Here is a 23,775-nt window from a genome sequence, read left to right on the forward strand (position 1 = left end):
GCATTCACCAAACCCACCTAATAGTGAGAAGCTTCACAGTTTTCCTACTGCAGGTGAAATGTTGTTCTCCGGCAAACCATTTTGCATTCATGATGCCCCCTTTTCTCCTTCTTTCGCTGCCGCTGCTGCTGTTGGACTCATCTTTGTCTGCTTGCACGGATGCTCTGAATCATGATGCTGGAAAGATGGTCCTTCGGATCTTCAACAATGGAGAAGGCAAAGGTAAAGCTCGCAAATCTCCATCCATAGATAATAGCTTCTGCAACCAGAGTGTAGGTGGAATTCCATATCAGCAGCAGCAGCAGCAGTGGCCACTTCTCCAAAGTTTGGCCCCCTCCCACACACAACATCTTATCTATATCCACAGCACCTTGCGTCCGATACCAGACCAAAAGTAACAGAAACAAGGTAGCAATCGACGCAGACCATTGCTTGGCATTGAACTGTGGCCCTGTTCCATCATCCTGTACCTCAAGGAAAAGTTGGGTCCTTCCTACTCTTCACCCCCATCCATCACGGAAGAAGAAGAAGGAGAAAAAGAAGACGATCGATCGATCGATCGATGTACACAATCTTACTCTCAGAAAAAAGAGACCGTAAAACCTGTAATGCAGCAATTTGTAGCCTAAATAAATCCACGTAAATTGACTCCATTTGAAGTGCACTATCTATCTTCTCCATCCCATCCAACATCAGGTCCCTATCATGGGCAACCAAGCAAAATTCCCACATCTTTGGTGGTGAAGTGTCGGTGTCAACCAACTGGCAGTACAACTCTCGATCAATCAACTTTGTGTCATCGACCGTGACTCTTTTTGTTTGTGCAACACAATAAGTGAGGCTTTCGAGATGTGGATAAGATTGTTAAGATGGATTTAGAGCATGATTATGAAAAGTAGAAGTGAGTTAACCTGAGAAAATGACACACCCAAATGAATTGGCACATCAGCAGCTGGTCGATAAGAACTGCTATCTTTTGTTTGTGGCCATAGCAGAAGTTAAAGGATCTGACCACACATTCCATGTTTCTTTCTGAACGATTATTCTTTGCCAGTGGCAAACACGACGGCAGAAATGGATCTCCGTTGACGGGCAACACCAACGAGGAAATTATCACTCGCTCCACTCCATATATTTCTTATCATCGTGTTTGATCGACGAAGTCCTCACATGACGATCACAGTCAACCACAGAACACATCCTCGGCGAGCCACAGCTCTTGCAGCAAGCAGCAACCGCTCCTCGCAACATGTAATGCTGCTGCAGCATTATTGATTCGATAACCCAAAACAGTATAATGATACTGATGGCTACTGTTCTGGAAAACGCACTAAATAAGCAGATTAATCATCATCTCCACTATTTTACATGTAAAACTATAATATCGTAATAAAAAAATATATTCTATCATTGCCTAGGATATCTATCGAGAAGCTGATTGCTTGAGGGAACTACGTAGACCCATAAACTTGATGAAAAAGGCTAGATCGGTTCGAACAATCAAAATTTGATCTCATCGGGTCGATCTAATACTGTTATATGCTATATGTAATGCGAAAAAAATTTATGTTAAGATTGAAATCAAATAAATTATTATGAGAGTTTCTCTCGTTAAAACATTTCCTAAGAATTCTATTATAATATGAACTTCTTTTTTATTGGCTAATATCTGTTATCAAAATTTACCTAGTTTTATTATATATCTTATCCAATTATAAATGATCAATCTAATATTGCTGGATAAAACTAAGTTGCTGATTGACCGCTTACTATTTTCTTAACTTAATGCTTATGTATTATTTATAAAAACTAATATGAGTACGTTGTGATTCATACTAAGGATGCGATCTCTACATCAAATACTTTTGCTGGATTGAGAGAATAAGATATTGATGATAATATATCACCAAAAAGAGTAACATTAGAAGAAGGAAAAGAAAAAAAAGATGAGAGGAAAATATTTAAAATAAAAAAAATCATTACTTATCGATCGATCAACATTCTAATAACTATAAATAAAAATAATTAATAAAAATAGTTAGTATACTTTTTTTTTTTCTCTATTTAGTGTAAAATCTATATATTGTGTAACCTGAATCCAATTATAAGGAAGATTTCATCTCCATATGCTCGAAAATTACAAGCTTGCATACATTAAAGTCTAAATAGTGTTAATAACTTCATCTAATGACAAATAGTTGAGATGATCTCCTTAAAAGAATGTATGGATAAAAAATATTTTTATTTATGTTTGTATTTACATAAATAAACATAACTTTATAATGTCAATTATCAATTCTAGATTCATTTTGTTTTATGGCGCTTTTTCAATATGACATACGTGAATCATGTTTTCCACATTTTCGACCTGAATTTGTATTGCATGAGTGATTTCCATCAATATAAAAAAAAAATCTTGATTAAATAAATCAAAGCATATAGTTTTAGACATAAATATACAAGTCAACATATATTTAATATATTGCTTGCTCATTTAGTATCTCATTATTTAATATTTAATCAAAATAAATTTATATAATTAGATTCCATTTTTTTGAATAATAAGGCACCTATAAATTGAAAATTTAAAGGTCCAATAAAAAGAAGTAGAAAATCAAACCAGTATATAATATAATATCATATAATAGAATGATAATGATAATGAGAAAACAACGGATGCAAAATAAACCAGCACACATACTCATACTCAAAACAAACGCCCTCTCCGACTAAACCACACACAGGCAATTCACCACTTCACACTGTGCTTACTCCGCCGCAGCCGTCTCCTCCGCCTCCACCTCCGCCTCCACGGCCGCAGGTGGATCTTCCACAGGCTTGGGATCTTCGACGGCGGGTTCAGCGGCATCCTCCGCGGCAGGAGCTGCCGCCGCCTCCGGCTCGGCCTCCGGCGGAGCTTCTTCGGTGGGCTCGGCCGCTGCTGGTTCGGGCTCAGCCGCTGCAGGCTCTTCGGCGGGCTTTTCTTCGGGTTCCGGAGTGACTTCTTCCTCTGCTTGCGACTCCGCCTCTGCCGCCGGGGATGCTTCTTCTTCCTCGGGCTCTTCTACGGGTGATGCCGCGGCTTCCGTCTCGACCACCGCCTCGACGGCCGGCGCTGGTGGCGCTTCGGCTTCTGCGGGGGCTTCTATCGGCACCTCGATAACCGTAGTCGATTCCACCTGCACGCATGCATTATAGAGCCGTCCGCATCAGATGATAACAGCAAACGTCTCCATGGTTATAAGCTCTTCATCGACTGCACTTCCGTGCTCTAAATGTTTGGGTTATCCGCAAGATAGATTTTTTTTAGAGTCTCACTATATTTCAATCAGTTTGTAGTTTACAGTATAGAAGAAGAACAGATCTCCTCATCCGTTTCAGCTTACAGACAGAGATCACCGCAGACTACGTAGGCTCACCTCGACGGAAGCCATGGGAGCGGGCGAGAAAGGAGCAGCAGACGGAGGAGGAATGAGAGGGAGGAGGAAGAGGATGGGATGAGGAGTGGGGATGGTGGTGAGGGTATTTATATGAGAGATCGAGGAGCTTTACAGAGAAGCACCCACGTAGAATTGGCTGGAAGTCCATTATTATAGTAATTTTTAGGAGAAAGACGTGCAGTCGCCTTTGCAATTGTTTAGTCTATTCCTCGGGATAGTGTGAGCTCAAGTCGATGGATATGCGCACCCCCCATTCTGATTGTGATGACAACAATTATTCTGTATTTTCTTGAGTGAGCGCAAATTATTCTTTCTTTTTGTTAAATAAACAGTATTATATATTATCAATAATCCTATAATTATCATGATAATATATATATATATATATATATATATATATATATATGTTTTTTTTGGTACGAGGAAAAGAAGGATGTTTTATTGCAGTTTCATACGTTGATTTCGACGAAGGAATGTGTACAGCGTACATGATCGAGAAATGGGGGTGAGGGTATCGCGGGCGAGGGAAGAGCACGATGCATCCTCCTGTCTTAGGGCAGGAGACGCAAGTGGGGCGGTCGGTCCGAGTGCTTTAATTTAAAGCCGCTCACCCACGCAAGCCATCATCGTCGTCGTCGTCGTCGTATACTGGCTTTCGCGACGCCCGAGGTTTCTTTCCACGTGGCGCCCCTCCCTTGGTTCCCTTACCTCTCGTGGCCCGGGATGAGGACGCTCCCCGCGGGGCCCGCGTCGTCGTGAGGCCTGCCTGGCGATCGAGCGTGGCGGGTCCCGCGCGGCGCTGTGGGTGCGTACGACCGTTCGACCTCGTTCCGCCCGCCGCTCGAGTCGTGAAGGGCCGGGTCCCACCGTGGGGCCCGGTCTGAGGGACGGCCGCGGACTACGGTGTCCGGATGAGGCCCATCGTCAGGGAATGGACGGTCGTGATTGGCGCGAGTCGGGCGATGGCACGTGATAGCGAGCGTACCGGCCCGGGCGCATCCCGACTGGGGCCCGGAAAGGATTTGGGGACCCGACAAGAGGCACCGACCAAACCTCCACCCGCGCCCGCGCCACATGACCTGCTTCGGTGGGTCCCGTGGGTCCCGCGTCTGCCTCCCCGCCCCCTCGACGCCGCTCCGAGTGCGGTTCGTCGACTAGGGCCGGCCACCGACCAGGGAAACCCGACCACGAGTTAAGTAACACGTGGGCGTGGTTCTCTGTGACGAACACACGAGCGAAAAGGGTATCCATCGCGCGTGAGACCCACATTTACGGATCGGGAATACGAGCCAGATCAGCGTTTTAATCGGACAAAAACGAGGGTCAGCCACCTCGCCATGTAGGCCCCACGTCGTCGAGTAATGGAAAGACAAATTGGACTGTTTGGTGGCAGGCGCAAGACATATAACCCAAGTCCCGAGGACAACTCTGAAGCGAAGACGAGATGGCAAGCCAACTGATCGTGAAGGACCCACACGCTCGACCAATGAGAAGGGAAGTTGGCCTGTTCGGCGGCATGCTTGAGACGTATGATCCGCACTCTAAGGACACTGCTGCTGTTTCTCGCTTCCGGTGTTCCCTCTCTCTATCGTGTCCTCATGCGCTCGATGATACGCAATAAACAAACCATCAAAAGGTTCGACCTCTGTTGGTACCGGTTATGATGCCACGAAGAGTGCTTGACCACGATGAGAGCCTTATTCATCGGCAAAGGGTCAAACATAATTTGAGTCGATCGATTAGTATTGGATTTTACTTTGATTATATATTTTCAATAAAATTAATTACGGAGGGAAAAGATTTAGGGGATGAGGAATCAATTTTATTTATCGGGGATCGAAAGACTGTGGGCTTGTTGAAGTCCAAATTAGGCCCAATTAAGTTAATTGGGCTTGGATGAGGTCAACCATGGGCATTGCACACCATGTCAAAAATAGTTGGTGACTGCACATTACTGCAGTGATTGATTAAGATGTGTGTAGATAAATATTAATAAAACCATGAAGCTCATGATCATATATGCGAGACATATAGCAACATTAAGGATGTGATTTAGGTACCTAAAAGTCACATCATCGACACATGATTATTTGAATAAGGTGCGATAACCATTGACATAAATTAACTGTGTGTGTGTAAGAAAGAAAACACGTGAACAGTGGCAACCAAACACAAGAACAAAGTGTAGATTGGGACCTCCCACTTGGTAAGACGGATGCGTTGAATAGTGAGCAAAGACAGAATCACGGACCCCGGTGATGAGATCCGAGTGTACTGACAACAGTACAAATGCAACTTGTCGACATCGTTCTTCGCTGCTCTCAGCCAAAAATTTTCATCCCGGTAAATGAAAACTGAGCTCACACTACACGGGCAACTTTGTTTGTATCGAGCAAGCATCCATCTCTTTGGCTATTGCAGGTCAACCATGTCATTTGTTATTTATCGTTTGATGCTTTGTCTCTCACCTCACATGTCTCGTTCCAAGGCATTATTACTCTAGTGGTACACCAAACACGTTTATTAAGGATTAAATGTTCTCTCTATCTCTCTCTCTCTCTCTCTCTCTATAAAGATATCAGAGAAGAGATGCAAAGTGGATTCAGCTACAGTCCGACATCACGTGACTTCTCCCGTATCGAATGTGATTGAAGCACTGAATTCCTTGTCGATCCCCCTCACCCCCACCCACATAAATACGCCATGAATGGGGGTTGTCAGCTTGGCAGATTTCCGCTCTTAATGAAACCTCACATCATCCCGTTCGATCAAATCACTCACAGTCCCCCGTCATTAAGTTACCATGCAATTCTCACTTCGATTGGAGTCTCAGCAGAGTCTGTGGAAGATAGATAAGTAGTACTACTGGATCACATGGTTACTCGGATCTTAGTTGTTTTGTTAGTCCGTGGACGATCATTGGATCTACTGCTGTAGATGAGCGTGTGAAAGGACGTCGACGTCGCTCATGGCGTGCTACCAGACATGTGGACGGCGTAATAACCCCGACCCCCAAGCTTAAGGTTTCACGTGAGCAGTCATGGGGAAGTGTGGCGAAGCCATGGATATCGTGGACCTTATGCCTTAAGACTTGCCAAACCTTCTGACCCTTCCCTACCTCTCTTCTTCTTCTTCTTCTTCTTCTACTGTGACCAGCTTCCTGTCAAAGCAACTGCTGCATGCTGATCAAGTCCATATATTACACTAGTGTCGGAGTGTGATTGGGTTGGAAGGATAGAATGGGGAGGAGGAGGAGGATTCCGGCATTTGGGAACTGGGACTACGACGACGAGCTTCCCATCACCCAGTACTTCGAATCTGCAGCGCAGGCCGGGTTGATCCGAGACCAGTGTTTGAGTGGAGATGATAAGCTTTGTAAGCCGGAAGCTGCCCCGGTGAAACCAGTCGGCTACCACAGCGAGGTACCTCAGCCTTCTTCTTCTTCTTCTTCCCATTACAGCCCTTGATTCACGGTGGTTTTAGAGTGCTTCAGGTGAAGAAGGGAGGTGGGAAAGGGGAGAAGCAGCGGAGGAAGCAAGAGAGGGGGTGTGGCGTGACACCACAAGACAGCAGCCAAAGGAGGCCCGGAAGAGCTCCCAAGGCGGTGGACGAGGACCTGTACAAGATCCCACCTGAGCTCCTCTACCAGAAGCCAAAGAGGGTAGGCAGCGAAGATGTCTCCTCTCCCACTAACTTGTACGCCGCATGGCTATCTTTGAACTCTCGTTTGCTGTGAGCAGGTGCAGAAGAGGTTCCTGAGGAGTCCGTGGCCGGCATGTCTGGGACTCAGCTGCGTCACCTGAGGAGGAAGATGAAGCAGAGTTTTAGCTGTACTCATTCTTCTCCGGTCGATGAGGAGATGTGATGTATCGTGAGACAGTGTCGCATCATTCACTGTAGTGGGTAGTACTACTGCCTTTGTTCTGTCTCTTTTCATGCATTTGAAAGGCTTGTGGAATGCTTGCTTTACCGAGAAAGGAGCGAGAAGAAGGAAAAGCAAGAGGCCTTTTGACCTTCCTCGCTGCCACAGAAACGAATCGAACGTTCAAAAGCTCGGTCAACAGACAGCATACCACTGCAAACAGTCACTCGTCGCGTCTTTATCATGGCCCCATACACCCCCCATAAGTCTCATGCACAAAACGTAGCCATTTTAGCTTTGGATACTGAAGAAATTAGATTGTGTGAGGATACGTCAACCATCTCAACCTCTTGGTGTATATAATCAATCGAACGTCAAGATTACTCTTAGCAACGAGCCTTATGAGCATAATCTTTTACCGTCGTTTCACGATTGTTCAATAGCTTTCAAAAGTAATCGGTGCAGTGCCAATAAAGTATTGTACGTCTCACGAAAAGTAATCGGTTCGATGCCAATAAAGTATTGTACAAAAAGTGGGCCGGATGAAGCCCGGTCCGGCCTGGAAGACGGCCGGTTCGTGCACCAACGCCACGCCTGTTTCGCCGCAGGGTGGTCAAATCTCCGCATTCTTTTTGGGTGGATGTATCTTGGAACCACGTGCCAAGGCGACTCCGGCCCCACTTCCCATGTCCTAATACTATTTGCTTATAATCTGTCCCGCTACGCAACTTCTCCGCTCTGTTTTTTCTCTCTTCCTGCTCTCCGCTCCCCCCTCCCCACTTTGTCCTCTCCCTCTCTTTCTTGGGTGCTCTCTCTCTCTCTCTCTCTCTCTCTCTCTCTCTCTCTCTCTCGGTGTGGCAAGAGGCTTGCAGGTGGACCTCGGCAGACAAAGGTTAAGCCCGCACGTACGGACTACGACGACAAAGTCTCTCCTTCCCCCCCCCCCCCCCCCCCCCACCCCCCTCTCTCTCTCTAATTAAGAAGGGTGATCCAACAGAGAGACAGGAGGTGCAGGGAAGAGGAGGAGGAGGAAGATGGGGGACAAAGCGGTGGTAGGAGTTGTGGACGACATGGGGGAGAACATGCAGTGCGTGGACCACCCTTACCGTAGCAACCCCGGAGGTGTCTGCGCCTTCTGCTTGCAGGAGAAGCTGGGCAACCTGGTTTCATCCTCCAAGTCCACCCCCTTCTTCTCCCTCCAGCCTGCCCCTTCCTCCTCATCGTCCTCGCCCACCTCCTTCCGCTCCGACGCCGGCGTCGTCGTTGGCGGAGGCGTCGGATTTGCATCCGGCTACGCACGTGCCGGTTCGGCCGGTGGTGGACGTAGGACCAAGTTCCCCTTTCTGGCCGCCAGCCACAGCAAGAACAAGAAGAGCGGCGGCGGCGGCGGCTATGGGAACGGTGGAAGGAAGGTGATGGCTTCCGTCGCCACCACGACTAGCAACACGGACGTTTCTGCGTCGGCGCGCAACGACGGCGGTATCGTGTTGAACCGAAGCAGGTCTGTGGCGCCGAGAACGGGTGGAGGCCTCGTGCAGGGTGGTGGTGGTGGTGGCGGCATTCGGGAGTCAGTGGTGGCGGATAGCCCACGGAAGAAGAGCTTCTGGTCGTTTCTCTACCTCTCGTCCGTCTCTTCCACACACACCGCTTCTTCGATCACCAACGACAACAGCAGTAGCAGCAGCAACGTCAACAGGCGGAGATCCACCTCATCCTCATCGGTTGGAAGAGGCGACAGGGACGTCAGCGACAAGCAGCAGAAGCAGCAAGACGACCCATGCACCGCCGGCCCTATGCAAGGCGTGAACGGCGTGGATGAGGCGGAGAGCCCGTGCGGCAGCCAGTCGTCGTCCTCGTTCGGTAGGAAGGTGGCCCGGTCCAGATCGGTGGGCTGCGGCAGCAGGAGTTTCTCGGGGGACTTCCTGGAGCGCATCTCCACCGGGTTCGGCGACTGTACTCTCCGGAGAGTCGAGTCCCATCGCGAGGCGAAGCCCAAGGCCGTCCTCAACCTGGAACATCACGACAACGAGGTGGAGCAGCTGCGTCCGACGGTGAGGGAGCGGGTCAGTTGTGGAGGGCTCTTCGGTGGTTTTGGGATGATGTCGTCCTTCTACTGGCTCTCGGCGGCCACGGCCGACGACGGCTTCGACGACAGCAGTAGGATCCCGGCGGCCACCAGGACCACCGCCGCCGCCGCTCAAGGAGGAGGCCGGACGCGGAGCTGGGGGTGGGCCTTGGCGAGCCCAATGAGGGCGTTCAAGCCTTATTCTAAATCCCTTAACGCCATCAACAATGCTGCTGCTTCTGCAGCGCCAGCCACCAACTTCATCTCCTCCATCAATGGCAGCAACAAAATGGTTAATGACGGTGGTAGCAGCAGCAGCAAAGGCCACAAACTCGCTGCTAATCCATCATCTCTTGCCGTCGGAAGTTAGCAAACCACACACCTCTGTTCAGCCAATTAAGCGGTGTTCATCGATTTGTTCTGGCTTCCACAGCCTAATAATTACGATCTTTCTCTTCTCTTGGTTTCCCATGCAAATGTTGTGAAGCTGTACGGTGTAATATTTTGGTGAAATAGTGTCACGATGGCAAGTAGCTCTCGGACCGCCCTATCCCTCGAGAATGCACCTGAAGACTGTCGCGGTGCCGAGCGAAGCTGGGGAGCATTTGAGTGCTCGCGAGTCCTTCGCCTTCCTCTCTGTCACCCCAACAGCTGCAGTCTCCATCGACCTGCGTGCCCTCGAAAGCATTTGTCTTTTTGGGCTGTGTCCTTTAGCTCGGTCAATGAGACAGGGGCAGTACGCTGTCATGGAGCACATGCCGTCTCCATTGCCCAACTGGGTGCAGCACTTGGAGCTTTGGCCTCTTCCCTCCGTGATTGATCGTAAACTATCCACCGATGAGAAGACAAAAGGTAGTGCACCTTTGTAAGCCCCAGGAATTCCGTTTACTGCCATTAACGACGCATGTGATGCTTGTTTACGCAGTGGCACTTGCAAATCCAGGGTTGACCCAAGGCAGAGTCTCTGTCTTCCAACTAAGAAGAGCCGAATCCACCATGTGCGAGTCGGCATGTTCGATCAAGTCCACCGCCGAGAACTGCTTCCACTTGTCTGACACAAGCACATTGATGCCACCGTCGCGCCTGCTTCCTCCCCGCGGTCTATCATCCCCTGCCGAGGAAAGGCATTCTGCAGCTACGGAGTCAGAGAACAGAATTGTTACACTGATAGAGAAAGAAGAAGCCAGAAAAGGATGCAGAGACCGAAGGGCCTTGGTTGATGCGTGACGGAACGTGAAAAAGGGTCGGAGATCAGTGGTCGCCGGGCCGTAGCATCATGTCGATTTGATTCTCGGGACTTCCGTCCACGTCACATGGCTCATGTTCCAAGAGAGCAGCGCTACTTTATGAGCTTGTGCGTTGGCAATGCGAAGACAGTGTTCTGTGAATCTTCGCGTTCCATGTCGGGTGTCCCTGTCCGAGCCCAAAACGGCAAAGAAATGAATGAACCAGCTCATCGATGGCAGCTCCGCCGCTGTGGTTGTCCGATAGCTCAGCTGAGGATATTTAGTGGTGCAGATTCATGGGGCCCTGCGGAGCATCTCCCTGTATAAAGACACAGAAGAAGACAACAGGATGATGAAATGGTATGCTCCGCAATCCATGTTTTAATTAGCCAATTAGACGCTGTCCTGTTTCTAAATCTATCAATATCTTCAGAAAAAAACAGTTATATCCATGTCAAACATCAGAATGTTAGGATGTGTTTGATCATTTTACACTGATCTAGGGAAAGATATATATATTTACCTAGAAATTTCTCGCAGGCTTTTGGTGAAAGAGACAAAGGAGTTATGATGGATGTCCTGCCCTCCTTGCAAAAACCTTGTTTTAGTGGGTTGTGAGTCGATCAAATAATGCTCGATTCCTCTCATTGGCATTTCCTCGAACGCAGAAACTGCTTTCTTTCTACCAGCCGTGCAACGACAAGCTCACCGCCGAGGCGGATGACATCAACAACACCTCAAGTGATTATGACGACATGAGATTTCTTTGATCTAATAAATGGTTAAAATTTAAGGATTATTTCTTTTGTTTTAGTATTATTTTGACAGAAGAAAATTGAGGACGTCTTTAAAAGAAATAATTGAAGGAATATCCAATAATACTTATTTTTATCCTGTAATTAGTTCCAGACAGCCAACAGGTTGCATTCACCACCACATCTCATCCACGTTTCCACTTCCCGCATGCGTCGGTATCAAGTGACCTCGTAAGATCCGCCGTCCATTTCTTCGATGTCACCTCGTCCCTCGTTCTAATGCCCAAAACCCAAGCGAGGGCACATCCCCTTCCGTTCGTCGCGGCTAGGGTTGGGGCCGAAGGAGGCGATCGAGATTGCTCCTCTTCTCCTCCGGCGGGGGAGTTAGTGCCCCCCTCCTTCTGTCCATTTCCAAAGCTATGTCTGCGTAGGGGTTTCGGAACGGTAAGCCGGTGTGACGGCTTTGTGGCGCTATTAGACCTGAAAAGATAGATTAGTAGTCGGAGGCGAAGGTGGAGATGTTGAAGACGGGTTCCACTCCTCGCGACAGAGCCGTGAGATCCAACGCTAACCCTAACCCTAACCCCAGCACGGGCTCGGCAATCGAGCCGATCCCTAAGACTTCTTTAATGGTTGCTTTATCGAATGCCGGCAGCAAAAGGCGGCCGGAGGGTGCCTCGTCCTCGATGCAGCTTACGAGCAAGGAGGCCAAGCTGAAGAACAGCAAGCCAACTCCAGGTGACGATGGGCTTATTTGCTTTTATTTATTTGCTGCTGCTCACTGCCCATGTCTTGGTTCTCGTTCTCTCTACTTCTTGTACGATCATGTTTGTCTTTGATTTGGGTAATTTTCACGATCTGTAGCATCAATAAATTACTCGGAAAAAAAAGGTATGATTTGGGGAGCTGTCACGTCGTTGGTTAACTTGGTTCTGACTACTTCTGCGGAAAGAGTGTTTGCTTCTTGCTGTTCCTTTGATATGTGGCTGTTGCTGGGTTATGGTTAGGTTGAGCCAGCCTACTAGTTGCTTTTGTCAATTTACAATCAATGGACACAGGGAGACAACCAAATTAACATAACCTCAGTTTGGTTCGGGTAATTTTCCCTTGTGGGGGGGTCTTTTTGTTCCTAACTCATCTCTTTCTTTAGTTTCTGGAATTAATTAGATTGCTAGATAGCTGAAGAGTTGTCCTTCAAAAAGGTGTAGTGATGGGTTAAAAGGTATCTGAGACTGATGGCATTGCATAATGGCTTTTTGGGGCTTCCATGGCTGTTTAGGCTGGGAGTTCAGTTCATGGCAGCAAATTTGGACACTTTTAAAGTGGAAAGAACGTCTCTTGAATTGCACTGGTAAATTTTGATAGTCCTAGTATCTGGTTTCTGTGTATTTGTATGCGAGTTGGTGCTTTTTGCGCTGTCTTGCACTCTTGGCTTTTTCTATTTATCCCATCGTTTTTGTTGTGGTTGGGAATTGGTATAGGGGATAGAATGGATAGTTAACTTTGTATCTGCATTCCACTCGGGTTTGTTCAACTTTGTTCTTACCATTTCGTTCAACTTTGGGAATTTGGTTAGGGTGTTTACACATGGAATATCTATTTATCATCCTCAATGGAGCTCATGTAGCAGCCCAATTAGTTAACAACAAAATTTCCATTCTTACACGCTAAAGTGCATTGCCATATTGGAGCTTCATCAACCATAAACAGACCCATTGAAAGTTCAGATAGATGTTTCCTTGCGTGATGACGAGACAATATTATGTTGCCTTATGAAACCCAAGGTTAAAATATTACTTTTGTGGAGACTATGTTTTCGATAAATCAAAATACAAACAAGAAAATTATTCAAAAATTAAGTATAATGATGAAAATCATATGAGAGAGTTTCATTCTCCTCGTCTGTCTCAGGTGACATGTCTTATTTTAGAATTACACAATTTTGTTGCTGAGATCAAGTTTGAATTCATGCTTCTTCCTTGGAGGGACCGGGTTTAAGAAACATGTTACATAATTTATGATCCTATTTTAGTTTCATCTGGGGATTTGTCATGACTTTATACCTGATAGGCTTTATTATCTATTGCTCTTGGAAGCCTTAACCAAGCTAAGGAATGAGGCATTGAAATAGTACAGTTGAAAGCATGCTTCAAACATCCCTTTGTGTTCTGATGGAATCTGATTTTGTTGACCAATCACAAATTCGTCAGGTGTGCTCGAGTAGTTCATCTTTTTCTTTTTTCTTCCTATATTGCTTAAGATATACATTGACTCTATGATATGGATTCCTTGGAATGTCGCTGGAAGATTTTTAGCTTTGTTTGAACAAGGTTCACATGATTGTTTTAGCATATTCACAAAATTTGTATCGGAATTGGAACAGATTGGTTAGGTCCTTTATTTTCTCTATTGACCGAAGAGCAGCTGCAGAAGTTCAGGTTTGCTTATATTGGTCATGATAGACTAGCAGTGCACATATCTCAATCAACACTGGCATGAACCAGCAATAACTGTTTGAAATTTGGCTGGACTTGCTGGAACCAGCTGGAAGCCACCAAAGCTTGGCTGTGCTGGTGAGAGCCAGTACACTGCCAGAATTTGTTGATCTATATGGGAACCAGCCAAGCCTGACAATGCCCCAGAATCTTTGTAGTACTGTTTCTGGCTGATGCTGACCTAGATCCCTTGATCATCTTTATGTTCCCATTTTGTCTTTGTTACAATCTGTTCCTAGATTCTGCAGGCTAGATATCCTTGCATCAGTTCTTAGCTTGTTAACCCTCATATAAAAGCTTGCTTGGTCATCTTTTAAACTTTCTTGGAAGGCCATAGTTTATCTCCTTGGCCTGTGGTAAATTTGTATGATCCTTTGAACTAGGCAGTTCTTCTTATGCCAATGCCTGGGCTTATCATCTTGCCCTCATTCTTTCACATGTGCATGTCTACCATCCATGTGTCGAATTGAACTCTGATCCGAGAGGTCTTTTTTTTTTCTTCTTCTTGTAACCTTTTGCTCATGGAATATTTGTCTAGCTACTGAATTCTGTTTCTTTTTTGCATCTATGTAGAACTATCTGAAACTGGTATTGAAGAAACAGATCTTAGTACTTCAGATGAAGATGCTTCATCATGGATATCTTGGTTCTGTGGGTTGCGAGGTAATGAGTTCCTCTGTGAAGTTGATGAGGACTACATACAAGATGACTTCAACTTATGCGGGCTACAAGCACAGATCTCCTATTATGATAATGCCTTGGACATGATTTTGGACAATGACTCGTTTAGTGGTATGTTCATAAATTGACTTTATAAAATTTGCTCTTTTCTTCTGTACATTCATTTCCTGCTATTTGATGATCTTCTCAATGTGTCCTGTTTCACACACTTTATGTGATGATCCTCTCAAATGAAAATGAAATATGCATAAAGCTCCAAAACATGAATAAAATGTGTCAAACAGGACATTGTTGTTTGAAGTTGTATCGTATGCACAACTTTGTGCATTGCCTTTTCAATTTGAAAATTTGAGGTTCTTTGTGTTTGTTCTGGATTAGCTTCAAATCTCAAGAAAATGTTTTCCAGGCGACATTGATGGTGAAGAAAATAGTGAAATTGAACCTGCTGCAGAGTTACTATATGGTCTTATTCATGGCCGTTATGTTGTAACCACCAGAGGACTAAATGCAATGGTAAACTTTATTTTGCTACCTATTTCTATAAAGATACGAAATGGTTGTGCCGACACTGCTTATTGTCTGATTGTGCAGCATGAAAAGTACAAGAAAGCAGACTTTGGCCGCTGTCCTCGAGTCTTTTGTGGGGGACAGCCATGCTTGCCAGTGGGCATATCAGATATTCCCCACAGTGGATCTGTAAGGATCTATTGCCCAAAATGTGATGACGTTTACTTTCCAAGATGCAAATACCAGAGTGGTATCCTTTATGTAGTACTTTGGATTTTTTTTTTTACACTGTTTTATGCCTGGAATTAGAGGACTCAATCGCTGAATGCATTCTTTTTATTTGTTGGGGTGGGGGTGGGGCGAAGGGGAGGACTTGATACCGGGAAACTAGACTGAGGAAAGGAACACTTGGTTGTACGACCAAGGTTCAAAACCTTATCTCCAGTAATACTGCCATTTTGATGCATATTGGTATGAGAGGCATGACCTGAACAGAGTGTACTGATGAAGCTCTGATTATATATTAGCTATTGGATCAGGATATAAGCTTGCTTAATCCTTATTACACGAAGTAGAGGAGCGAAAAGGGGCTTAAGGAGCTAGATGGCAAAGAATAGGCTAGTATAATCTAGCAACAAATGGACAAAGTATCGAGAAAAAGAAACTGTGGAATCTCATTTGGGTGGTGTCTTTATCTCTCAAGTGACATCATATAATATCTCAGTTAATTTTAGCCATACACAACACTGTAATTTGGGTTGTGATGATTTGTCAAATACACATGCTTGCATACTTAAATTTTCTTGTTGATGCATCAATGAAACGCCATGAAATATAGTATGGAGATTGAATGCTCATTGGATTGTTGGATGTTGATACCTTCACTTTGTTCAGATATGGATGGTGCTTACATTGGCACAACATTTCCTCACCTTTATTTGATGACATATCCTTCAGCTAAATCTGCAATGACGGTCCAGCATTATGTGCCAAAGGTTTATGGATTCAAGTTGCATAAGGGCTCTAAATAATTGCTCGAGAGAACATGCATCCCCAGTTTTATTCTGACAGCAGGTTCATCCTGCTCCTGATATGGTATGTGATCTGTTTTCCATAATGCTAATCCATTGGGATTTCTTTTCATGGTTTGTTGGACTGTTGGAATCATTGCATGTGTTCTAAGAGGATAAGAAATGCTTACATGTTCTCTCTTTCTCTCGGCCTCACAATTTTTTTTCCTGTGGCCTCCGATGTGTGTATTGTTCTTAGACTGCCACCATGTTGTACTCTACCTTAATTGCAGAACGTGTTCTATGTTTCTCTTCATGTTGACGGGTTAGATGTAGGCATTATGATGTTATATGACCTCCCTTTGTCCTGTGAAGAGTCCATCTTTGGGCCTTTTCTTGGCATTGTAAAAGACAGGCAATTGAAATATATCATGATTTTTATTCGTCATTAGAATCTTCTATCAAGATTGAGATGATGCCTCGTCCTCTGAAATTGAAACAGCAAGATCAAACTGTATATATTTATTGTCACTTGTATTTGCTGATGTTTTCTCAGTGGCGGTCACTACTGATCTTGACGCTGAAACATCACCGGGCCCGGCTGTAACCCTCAAACCTTCTATGGTGGAAGGTGTCGACATGCCACTCTTAATGACCATCTTGTTTTAAATGCTGCAATCTTCATCACCGCTGGATCTTTCGTCGGTGACAGCGATCGTCTTCGCTCAGGTCACAGAAACCTTGCATCCTCTGCGTAGTTATCCTCTAAGATGACGATTACTCGGCCGTAGTTATCCTCGGCGTGACACAGAAGAGATATCACTTCATCTACGTCTTTTCTTTGACGTAGCCACCGAGTTAGGCTCGGCTTATCTTACCATTTCTTGTGCAGGAGATAGAGAGATTCCTGTAAAGGTCAAGTGAGTAAGGATGAACATGTCATCTCACGAGTCAATTATCCACCTCACGTCACTTGTTTTTTTAGGAGAAGTCACCCGAGTAAAGACCAGAGAACAGAATTAAAAAATCATGGTTCGACTCTCTCGGCTCACCCCAAGTGCTTTGAGCTTGAAGAGGTAATGTATGTGTTTGTTGTGGCGGCCGATGACGGATAAGAACGGAGGGGGCACTGCTTCGACGCCTCTCTCTCTTTCTATCGTCATCGCCTATCTCCATCCTGCAGCAACAGCTACAGCTCCACAGAAATATCCCAGTGTCATTATTATTATTATTATTATTATTATTATTATTATTATTATTATTATTATTATTATTACGGCTTTATTGGTGGTCCCACGTGCGCTCCATCTACCAAACAACAAGATGAGATGGCGAGACGGGTGACACAGATGAGGGGTAAGAATTGAAGTGTGTGGTGCGGGTAATTCTAGAAGGTCGCTCGGATGTGTGGCCGCGCTTTTACTTGTGGTACCGCCTTTGGCCAATTGGTCCTTCGCGAAGACAACGTCACGGCGACGAACCCCGCCTTATCCCATCCCACGTGTCGCGCTGCAGAGTCCAACACGCTTCCTCGTCGCCCCCTCCCTCGCTCGCCGGAAGTCACGCGACTGCTCGCCCGTCTCCGACGGACCACCCAACGTAGAAAAGGATGCGCTGTTTGAATAAACAACGAGCTCGCATCCGTAGGAGCCGCAGCTTCCGACCAATGAAAGATCTCGGCTCCCGTGTTTCGTGATTCAGTCTGCACACGGGACTCGCGCTGAGACGATATACCATTCTATCTAAAAACATGTGAACCCACGACGGCGACTCCCCATCTACCCAAACGGTTAAAAAACAATAAGCGAGAGCGCGGGTCCCGCACCTGACGCACACAGATCGGGAGCAGGGCACATGGGTCGAGTTTCGACCCGTAAAATTCCAGCTCAACGGATCAGATTACATCACGCGGCAAATGGAATCGATCTCGACCGCTCCTCGATGGTCTCGGCGAGCCGATGGCTCACGAGGTCGATCCAAACCGGTGGGCCGATTCCGTGGGCATTGGGCCCCCCCGGTTGGATAAGCGCTTCCCACCAAATGTTGCACCAACCGCCTTTCCACACCTGCACGCAATTAGTAGCCTCCCGTCTCGTGGGCCCCGCCGTCGCGCGCAAACAAAAATGGAGCCGTGGCAGTAACCCGCATTAAGAGATAAAAGGCATTTACGTCATTTCACACCCGGGTCGGTTTGTTTTGGAGTGAGACGGGAGATTTGGGCTGCGGGTGGCCGCATGAGGCTGCCCTCTTCCTTCGGACAGGAAACAGCCTTCGGTATCACAAAACAAGGCGCGGGACCCACCGGAAGCAGTACGTCTGCGTGCTGCGACCACGAGAGGGTGTTCCCTGATCGGGACGAGACAGGGGGAGCCTCGGCGCAGTGGGTGTGGAGGGCGGGGGGGGGGCAGTGTGCGGGCGCCGGGAGGAATCCCGGGCAGCCGAGAGGACGGGACGGGTAGCTGCCCGTGCTGCCCGTGATGGGCGTCTCCGCTCTATAAATCGCAGTATTGTGCTGTGGAACGCAGTTTGCCGATTTGGCTCCTCGCTCTTGTTTAAGGTTCGTTTTATTTCCCCTTTGTTTTCCTCCTCTTCTTTCTAAGTGTTTTTTCTTGTTAGATTTAATTGGTGTAACATTGGACTGAATCAGAACCTGAAACGCGACGGCCGAGCTATTCTCACTATATTTTTCTCTTTTTTTAAATATTATTTTTGCATTATTTACGTCGCTATCTCTCGCTAATCAGTTTAATTATTTTTAATTTATTGATAATTATTTGATTTAAAATCTCTGATGTCCTTTTTTTCTTTCTTTTTCTTCAGATCTGAAGAAACCTTAAAGAAACTAAAAAAGATGGCATCCAACTTCGTGGCCAATGGCGATGAGATCAACGAGCAGCACCACGACTACCACCATCACCACGGCCACCACCACCAGGCGCCGTCGCCGCGTGGTCAGGGGCCGTCACCGCGCGGGGTTCGGCGGGCGTTGTCCTCGAACTCAGCGGCCTGCGGCCAGGGCGCCGCCGGCGGGTCGATCCCCAAGTGCGTGTGTGCTCCCGCCACCCATGCGGGTTCCTTCAAGTGCCGCCTCCACAGGACGAACTCCCACGGCCACTCGCCGCCCTCCCCAACCTCGATCCCTCCTCCTCCGGCACCCGTGAACTCATCCCGCACCCCTACCGTGGAAGCTCAGTGACCACAAAGAGGATCGGCGATTCCCGATGGCTTTGGAGAGATTCTTAATTTGGTATCTTTGTTGTCTCATCCACCCAACCCTATTCTTCCGCTGCTTCCCCCTTTTTATGTATGGAGGTGAGAGAGAGAGAGAGAGAGAGAGAGAGTTCTGTGTGTTCTTGGGGTGTACTAGTTGTTCTTGTAAATATGATCTGTTTCTATGATCTAAAGCCAAAAAAAAAGAAAGATAAAAAGGTGGTGTTGTGATCTGTGCTTGCTTGATCTGATCACAGCCAAGAATTGGGTGAGACACTGAATTGATGCTTCATATTTCTCCCCCCTCCCCTTTTTGTTTTTTGCCCCTCTCTGTTCTGATCACAGTGGATTTGTCTGTTGTTGCTTGTTCCAGGTTCACAAAGCTACTGTAAGAAATCAAGGAATTATTGTGTGTTTTTTGCATCCAAGCAACAGGATGTAAGTCTAATATTTCCTCCAGATGCAATCACTGCAGCTGCTAAATGACTTGTTGAAATATCTCAATTTGCAGTGCTTTCAGTGACGAAGATGATTGTCTCCAGCATGTTAATGAATTGCCTGTATTCTGATCAAGCAATTGGCTGCTGGTATTTCTTTATCCCAACTCTCTGAAACTAATGCTTCTAACTTCTACTGTTTGAGTCCAGTGGAAATTCATGTCAAAATAAAATCTTACTCAGTGTAAATAGTGTTTAGCTGTTGATCAAAATGTCAAAAAATAACAGATATTTTAGGTATTTTACATATGTTGTAATAATTTCTGTGTTGCAAATCAAGTTGAATTTTGTTTAGATAAGGAGTTGGTTGAAGAGTTTTAGTATGTCAAACTCGAACTTATTTGTCTTCAAACTATTGGATTGGTGTCTGGGATAATATGATAATCTAATACATTAGAGGTTAACAAGGAAGGAGAGAGAGAGACAGATCTAATACACTAAATTATAGAAAGAAAAGATAGAGGGTGATGAGTGATTGTAAGAGATAATGATGAATCAACTCTTTTCTTCTCTATCATCATAAAGCCCACCACCCATTCAAAACTGTTTTCTAGCATTCTGAAATTTGGAAATGTTTAGATTTGATCCGTTCGGAGATGCCCTGTGGTAGAGTATTTTTTGATGAAATCAAAGTAATTGCAAGATTTCTTCTCCCCATACTTTTGCTTACTACTTTTCATGCTTTGCATTTGTTAGATTATTCTCTTTAGAACTGTGCTTAGAAGATGATGCTGTTATATACTTTTAGTTTGTCTGGGTACTTTATTCTCTCTCTCTCTCTCACTCTCTCCCTCTTGTTTGTATGAATTTTACAGACTTTATACATTTTCTCTTTCTGTGTGATATTGACGATGTTTTCTTCACCTTTGTGATTGCTGATCTTGGTGGGTTTAGGGTTGGTGGAAGTTGGCTAAAATGATTGCTTACACCCAACCAGTTAGTGTATGCTTATTTTACGACAAGGATGATGATTCGAACCCTCACCATGTTCATCATTTGTGGTAATTTACCAATTCTAGATGAGGTCTGATGTGTCCGAGTGGCGTCCGTAAAAGTTCTTGCTTACATTATACCTATTTCTTTTAATTCCTTCCTCATGGATTTTTCAAGTTGACTTTATACCTTTTTCCTTTTCCTTGTAATATGTTTCTATTGCTTTGTTTGTCAGGGAAAGACAAATCTCTACTTCTTTGCCCGGTTAATCTGAACTAGCTCAATGTAGAGGAAACTAAAGATTATTTATTGTTGTTTTAGAATATGAAACATCCATATGTGATTTACTATAGGAGGCATCTTTTTCGTACTTTTGTGATGCTTAAGTTGTGACATCCACATTTTGCTCCTCTCTCTCTCTCTCTCTCTCTCTCTCTCTGTATGTTTGTGTATATTTTTGCTACGTGAACTTATCACAAATGTAGTACATATGCTGGAAGAGGATGTGGATCTCTTACTGTCACTGACTTCACCCAATTCTATGGCAATATGTCACGCAGGTGATTGGAGTCATCCACGGCCTACCCAATTTTACCCAGGGATGGGTTGTTGTCATCAAGAAGCCCCGAGAAACCTGTGAAACTATCCACAACGAATCTTCCTGATCAAAAGTTGCAACTCCTACAGATCCACAGTGCAAAAGGAGGAGGAAAAGTGGCCCGAGCCCTTTGATTGCCTGTCTTCACGGGATGCCAATGCCTCATCAAGTGGAAAAGCTTACAACAGCCAAGCCTTTCCGTCAGCGGTGGGTTGTTTCTGCTGCTCCTCCTCCTCAGACAGATTGTCTTCATGCAGCCAGCTCCTGGGAGACATGCATGCAGCAAGGAGTGAGGAGGCCTGCCCATGGGCCTCCTTAAACTGATGTACAGTATATCATATACATCGACTCTCGTAACTTGAAATTATGTTCTCATTAAACTGCAGGCTACATGACCCTCTACTTGTGATCTTTCTCAAATCTCCTGCAAACGAGGACCCAAAGTCAAACCAATCGTGGCTCGGTGGGAGGTCGACGTCGTTGGACGTGTAGTGCGCGGCTGGACTGGTGGGTCTCACCCACTTGGCCGCACATGTTCGTTCCATTTTTCCCTTGAGGTATGGATCCTCTCTCTATCCACGAGGTGATGGATGGAGTTGATTAGATTGCTGCATGCACTCTTTAGGTCGCGCCCATCATCCGCATCACAAACCTTGGAGGGTCTTGTCATGTTCGGAATCCTAGAACGTAAAGCATTGCATTGCAAATTTGGTGTTTCAAGTGGAACTTGTGAAATAGGAGGCCATTTCCATATGAAAGAATAAAGGATGCAAGGAGAGAAGGAAGTTCGAAGGATGCTAAAGATTTGTACGAGGAATGCAGCATATGCTTTATGAAGATTCCTCTTAGTTTGTGCGTGTGTCGTTTGAATTCGGATTGGCTACCATAGTGGAGTGAAGGGATGATAAGTAAGACTAATTACTCTCTTCTGGTATCAAAAGTCAAGTTGCTAAGATTTTATCATTGCACTAGAGATTACCAAAGAGGTACGAGGAATAAATATATGATATCTTGTGCCTAAAGAGCATGTTGGGATATGAGATCTTTCATTTATATAATAATACTACACTAACTAGCTCGGATGCAGTGACAAAACATAGTTCAATGAATTGCTCCATTAAAAGGTTATTTAAGTTGTCAAGAACGTTAATGGTAACAGATATATTTTGCTAATATAATGGTATTGAAGTTTTGGTTTCTTTCTGTAATCACCCATAATTTTTCGCTTAACATAAATTAATTACTATAAATGATGTATTCTTTTATTATTAACTTCTATATCTATGTATTATAGTTGAGAAAATAATTAAATTTAGTTTCATTAATCACATTGATAAGTTAAGAATTTTACTAATCAATTAAATTATTAATTAATTTATTTCCTAATGAATAATTTGATATTTAGGAAGTAAATAGTTTACATTCTATTTTTGTGTATGAACTATAATAAATAAATATTATATTACTTTCTTTGTATGTGAAAGTAAAAAAAAATTAAATAAAAAATAAAAATTAAATTATTACTTATCTTTCGGAGATCTCATCTTTTCCTATATAAAGAGAGAGATTGTTATAATTTTTTTTTATGTATAATGATGTTTTAATTTTGAAATTCAATAATGATAATTATTTTGTGATGTTAGAATGATTATTTGATTTACATTGATCTCTTAAATTTAAGCTTTAGTGAATTTTAATATTGATTAAATTCTTATTTTTGGATTAGCATAATAGTTCTAATTTATTTAATTAGTTATATCTATATTTCAAGAATTATATGTGAATTTCTATAATTAATTAGTTTTAAATTTAAGATTATGAGTTTAAAGTTTTTATTAATGGATTTGAGTCGTTCTTTAATAATTTTAAATATTAAAATCTAATTTGATAAGACGAGCTTAATTGGGATTTGATTTGAGTCAAGTTGATCTGTCAGACCGAATCGACTCAGCCCATGTGGTCATGTACGACCTAGCTCATGTGACCAAGTACAACCTAGCCCATGTGACTCGGCGTGACCCAACCTATGTGGCCGGATATGAGCCAACTCATATGGCAAGGTACGACCCAACCCATATGACTAGGTATGATCCAGTCCATGTGGCCATGTATGGCCCAGCCCATGTGGCAAGGTACGACCCAACCATGTGGCTAAGCATGGGCTAGCTCATGTGGCATGGTACGACCCAGTTTATGTAATCATGTATGACCCAACTCATGTAGTAAGGTATGATCCAACCATGTGGTCAGGCATGTGCCACTCATGCGATTAGGTATAACCCAATCCATATGGTCAGATACGACCCTAACTCATGTGTCTAGGACCAACTCACGAGTTAAGCATGACTTAGTTCAATGGTAAGACTTAGCCCAACTTATAAGTGAGGCTTAGCCTAGTCCATGAAGTTAAGCCTGCATAACTATGCGATTTGCATTATACATATTGTCACTCCTTTTATATAGCCTGTCGTACCTCAACTCAACCTAGTACTTGAA

General features: G+C 44.7%; 4 protein-coding genes and 1 long non-coding RNA gene across 6 annotated transcripts; 4 read left to right on the forward strand and 1 right to left on the reverse strand.

Moving 5' to 3' along the window:
- Positions 1-2,607: 2,607 nt before the first annotated feature.
- On the reverse strand, positions 2,608-3,563 carry LOC135613567 (uncharacterized). Its single transcript, XM_065110594.1, has 2 exons — positions 3,420-3,563; positions 2,608-3,179 (listed from the first exon to the last, which is right to left on the reverse strand). Exons 1-2 carry the CDS (start codon positions 3,432-3,434, stop codon positions 2,769-2,771), a joined length of 426 nt encoding a protein of 141 aa, XP_064966666.1. The 5' UTR covers positions 3,435-3,563; the 3' UTR covers positions 2,608-2,768.
- A 2,844-nt stretch (positions 3,564-6,407) lies between these two features.
- LOC135610407 (uncharacterized) lies at positions 6,408-7,364 on the forward strand. Its single transcript, XM_065104881.1, has 3 exons — positions 6,408-6,862; positions 6,934-7,101; positions 7,181-7,364. The coding sequence occupies exons 1-3, from the start codon at positions 6,680-6,682 to the stop codon at positions 7,241-7,243; spliced, it is 414 nt and encodes a 137-aa protein (XP_064960953.1). The 5' UTR covers positions 6,408-6,679; the 3' UTR covers positions 7,244-7,364.
- Positions 7,365-7,985: 621 nt separating this feature from the next.
- Positions 7,986-9,838, forward strand: LOC135610401 (uncharacterized). The gene has a single exon (XM_065104869.1). It carries the CDS (start codon positions 8,337-8,339, stop codon positions 9,735-9,737), a length of 1,401 nt encoding a protein of 466 aa, XP_064960941.1. The 5' UTR covers positions 7,986-8,336; the 3' UTR covers positions 9,738-9,838.
- Positions 9,839-11,616: 1,778 nt separating this feature from the next.
- LOC103976781 (casein kinase II subunit beta-1) lies at positions 11,617-16,489 on the forward strand. Its single transcript, XM_018822660.2, has 5 exons — positions 11,617-12,086; positions 14,417-14,635; positions 14,931-15,037; positions 15,116-15,281; positions 15,926-16,489. The coding sequence occupies exons 1-5, from the start codon at positions 11,867-11,869 to the stop codon at positions 16,060-16,062; spliced, it is 849 nt and encodes a 282-aa protein (XP_018678205.2). The 5' UTR covers positions 11,617-11,866; the 3' UTR covers positions 16,063-16,489.
- Positions 16,490-18,440: 1,951 nt separating this feature from the next.
- On the forward strand, positions 18,441-22,301 carry LOC135610411 (uncharacterized). 2 transcript variants are annotated; one of them, XR_010486119.1, is made up of 7 exons: positions 18,441-18,598; positions 18,862-19,519; positions 19,625-19,689; positions 19,763-19,838; positions 21,242-21,486; positions 21,666-21,836; positions 21,905-22,301. It is a non-coding gene; the product is annotated as an uncharacterized LOC135610411 (long non-coding RNA). The 2 variants fall into 2 exon arrangements; XR_010486115.1 differs by having other exon boundaries at positions 21,242-21,836.
- Positions 22,302-23,775: the final 1,474 nt, after the last annotated feature.

Source organism: Musa acuminata, chromosome BXJ1-2, assembly GCF_036884655.1.
Source record: "Musa acuminata AAA Group cultivar baxijiao chromosome BXJ1-2, Cavendish_Baxijiao_AAA, whole genome shotgun sequence".
NCBI lineage: Eukaryota > Viridiplantae > Streptophyta > Magnoliopsida > Zingiberales > Musaceae > Musa > Musa acuminata.

Bases quoted from the DNA above. Each gene is read 5' to 3' on its own strand.
- LOC135610407 (XM_065104881.1), top strand. From the start codon at position 6,680: ATGGGGAGGAGGAGGAGGATTCCGGCATTTGGGAACTGGGACTACGAC. The intron at 6,863-6,933 runs GTACCTCAGCCT...AGAGTGCTTCAG, and splicing joins CAGTCGGCTACCACAGCGAG to GTGAAGAAGGGAGGTGGGAA. The intron at 7,102-7,180 runs GTAGGCAGCGAA...TGCTGTGAGCAG, and splicing joins TCTACCAGAAGCCAAAGAGG to GTGCAGAAGAGGTTCCTGAG.
- LOC135610401 (XM_065104869.1), top strand. From the start codon at position 8,337: ATGGGGGACAAAGCGGTGGTAGGAGTTGTGGACGACATGGGGGAGAAC.
- LOC103976781 (XM_018822660.2), top strand. From the start codon at position 11,867: ATGTTGAAGACGGGTTCCACTCCTCGCGACAGAGCCGTGAGATCCAAC. The intron at 14,636-14,930 runs GTATGTTCATAA...AATGTTTTCCAG, and splicing joins GGACAATGACTCGTTTAGTG to GCGACATTGATGGTGAAGAA. The intron at 15,282-15,925 runs GTATCCTTTATG...CACTTTGTTCAG, and splicing joins AAGATGCAAATACCAGAGTG to ATATGGATGGTGCTTACATT.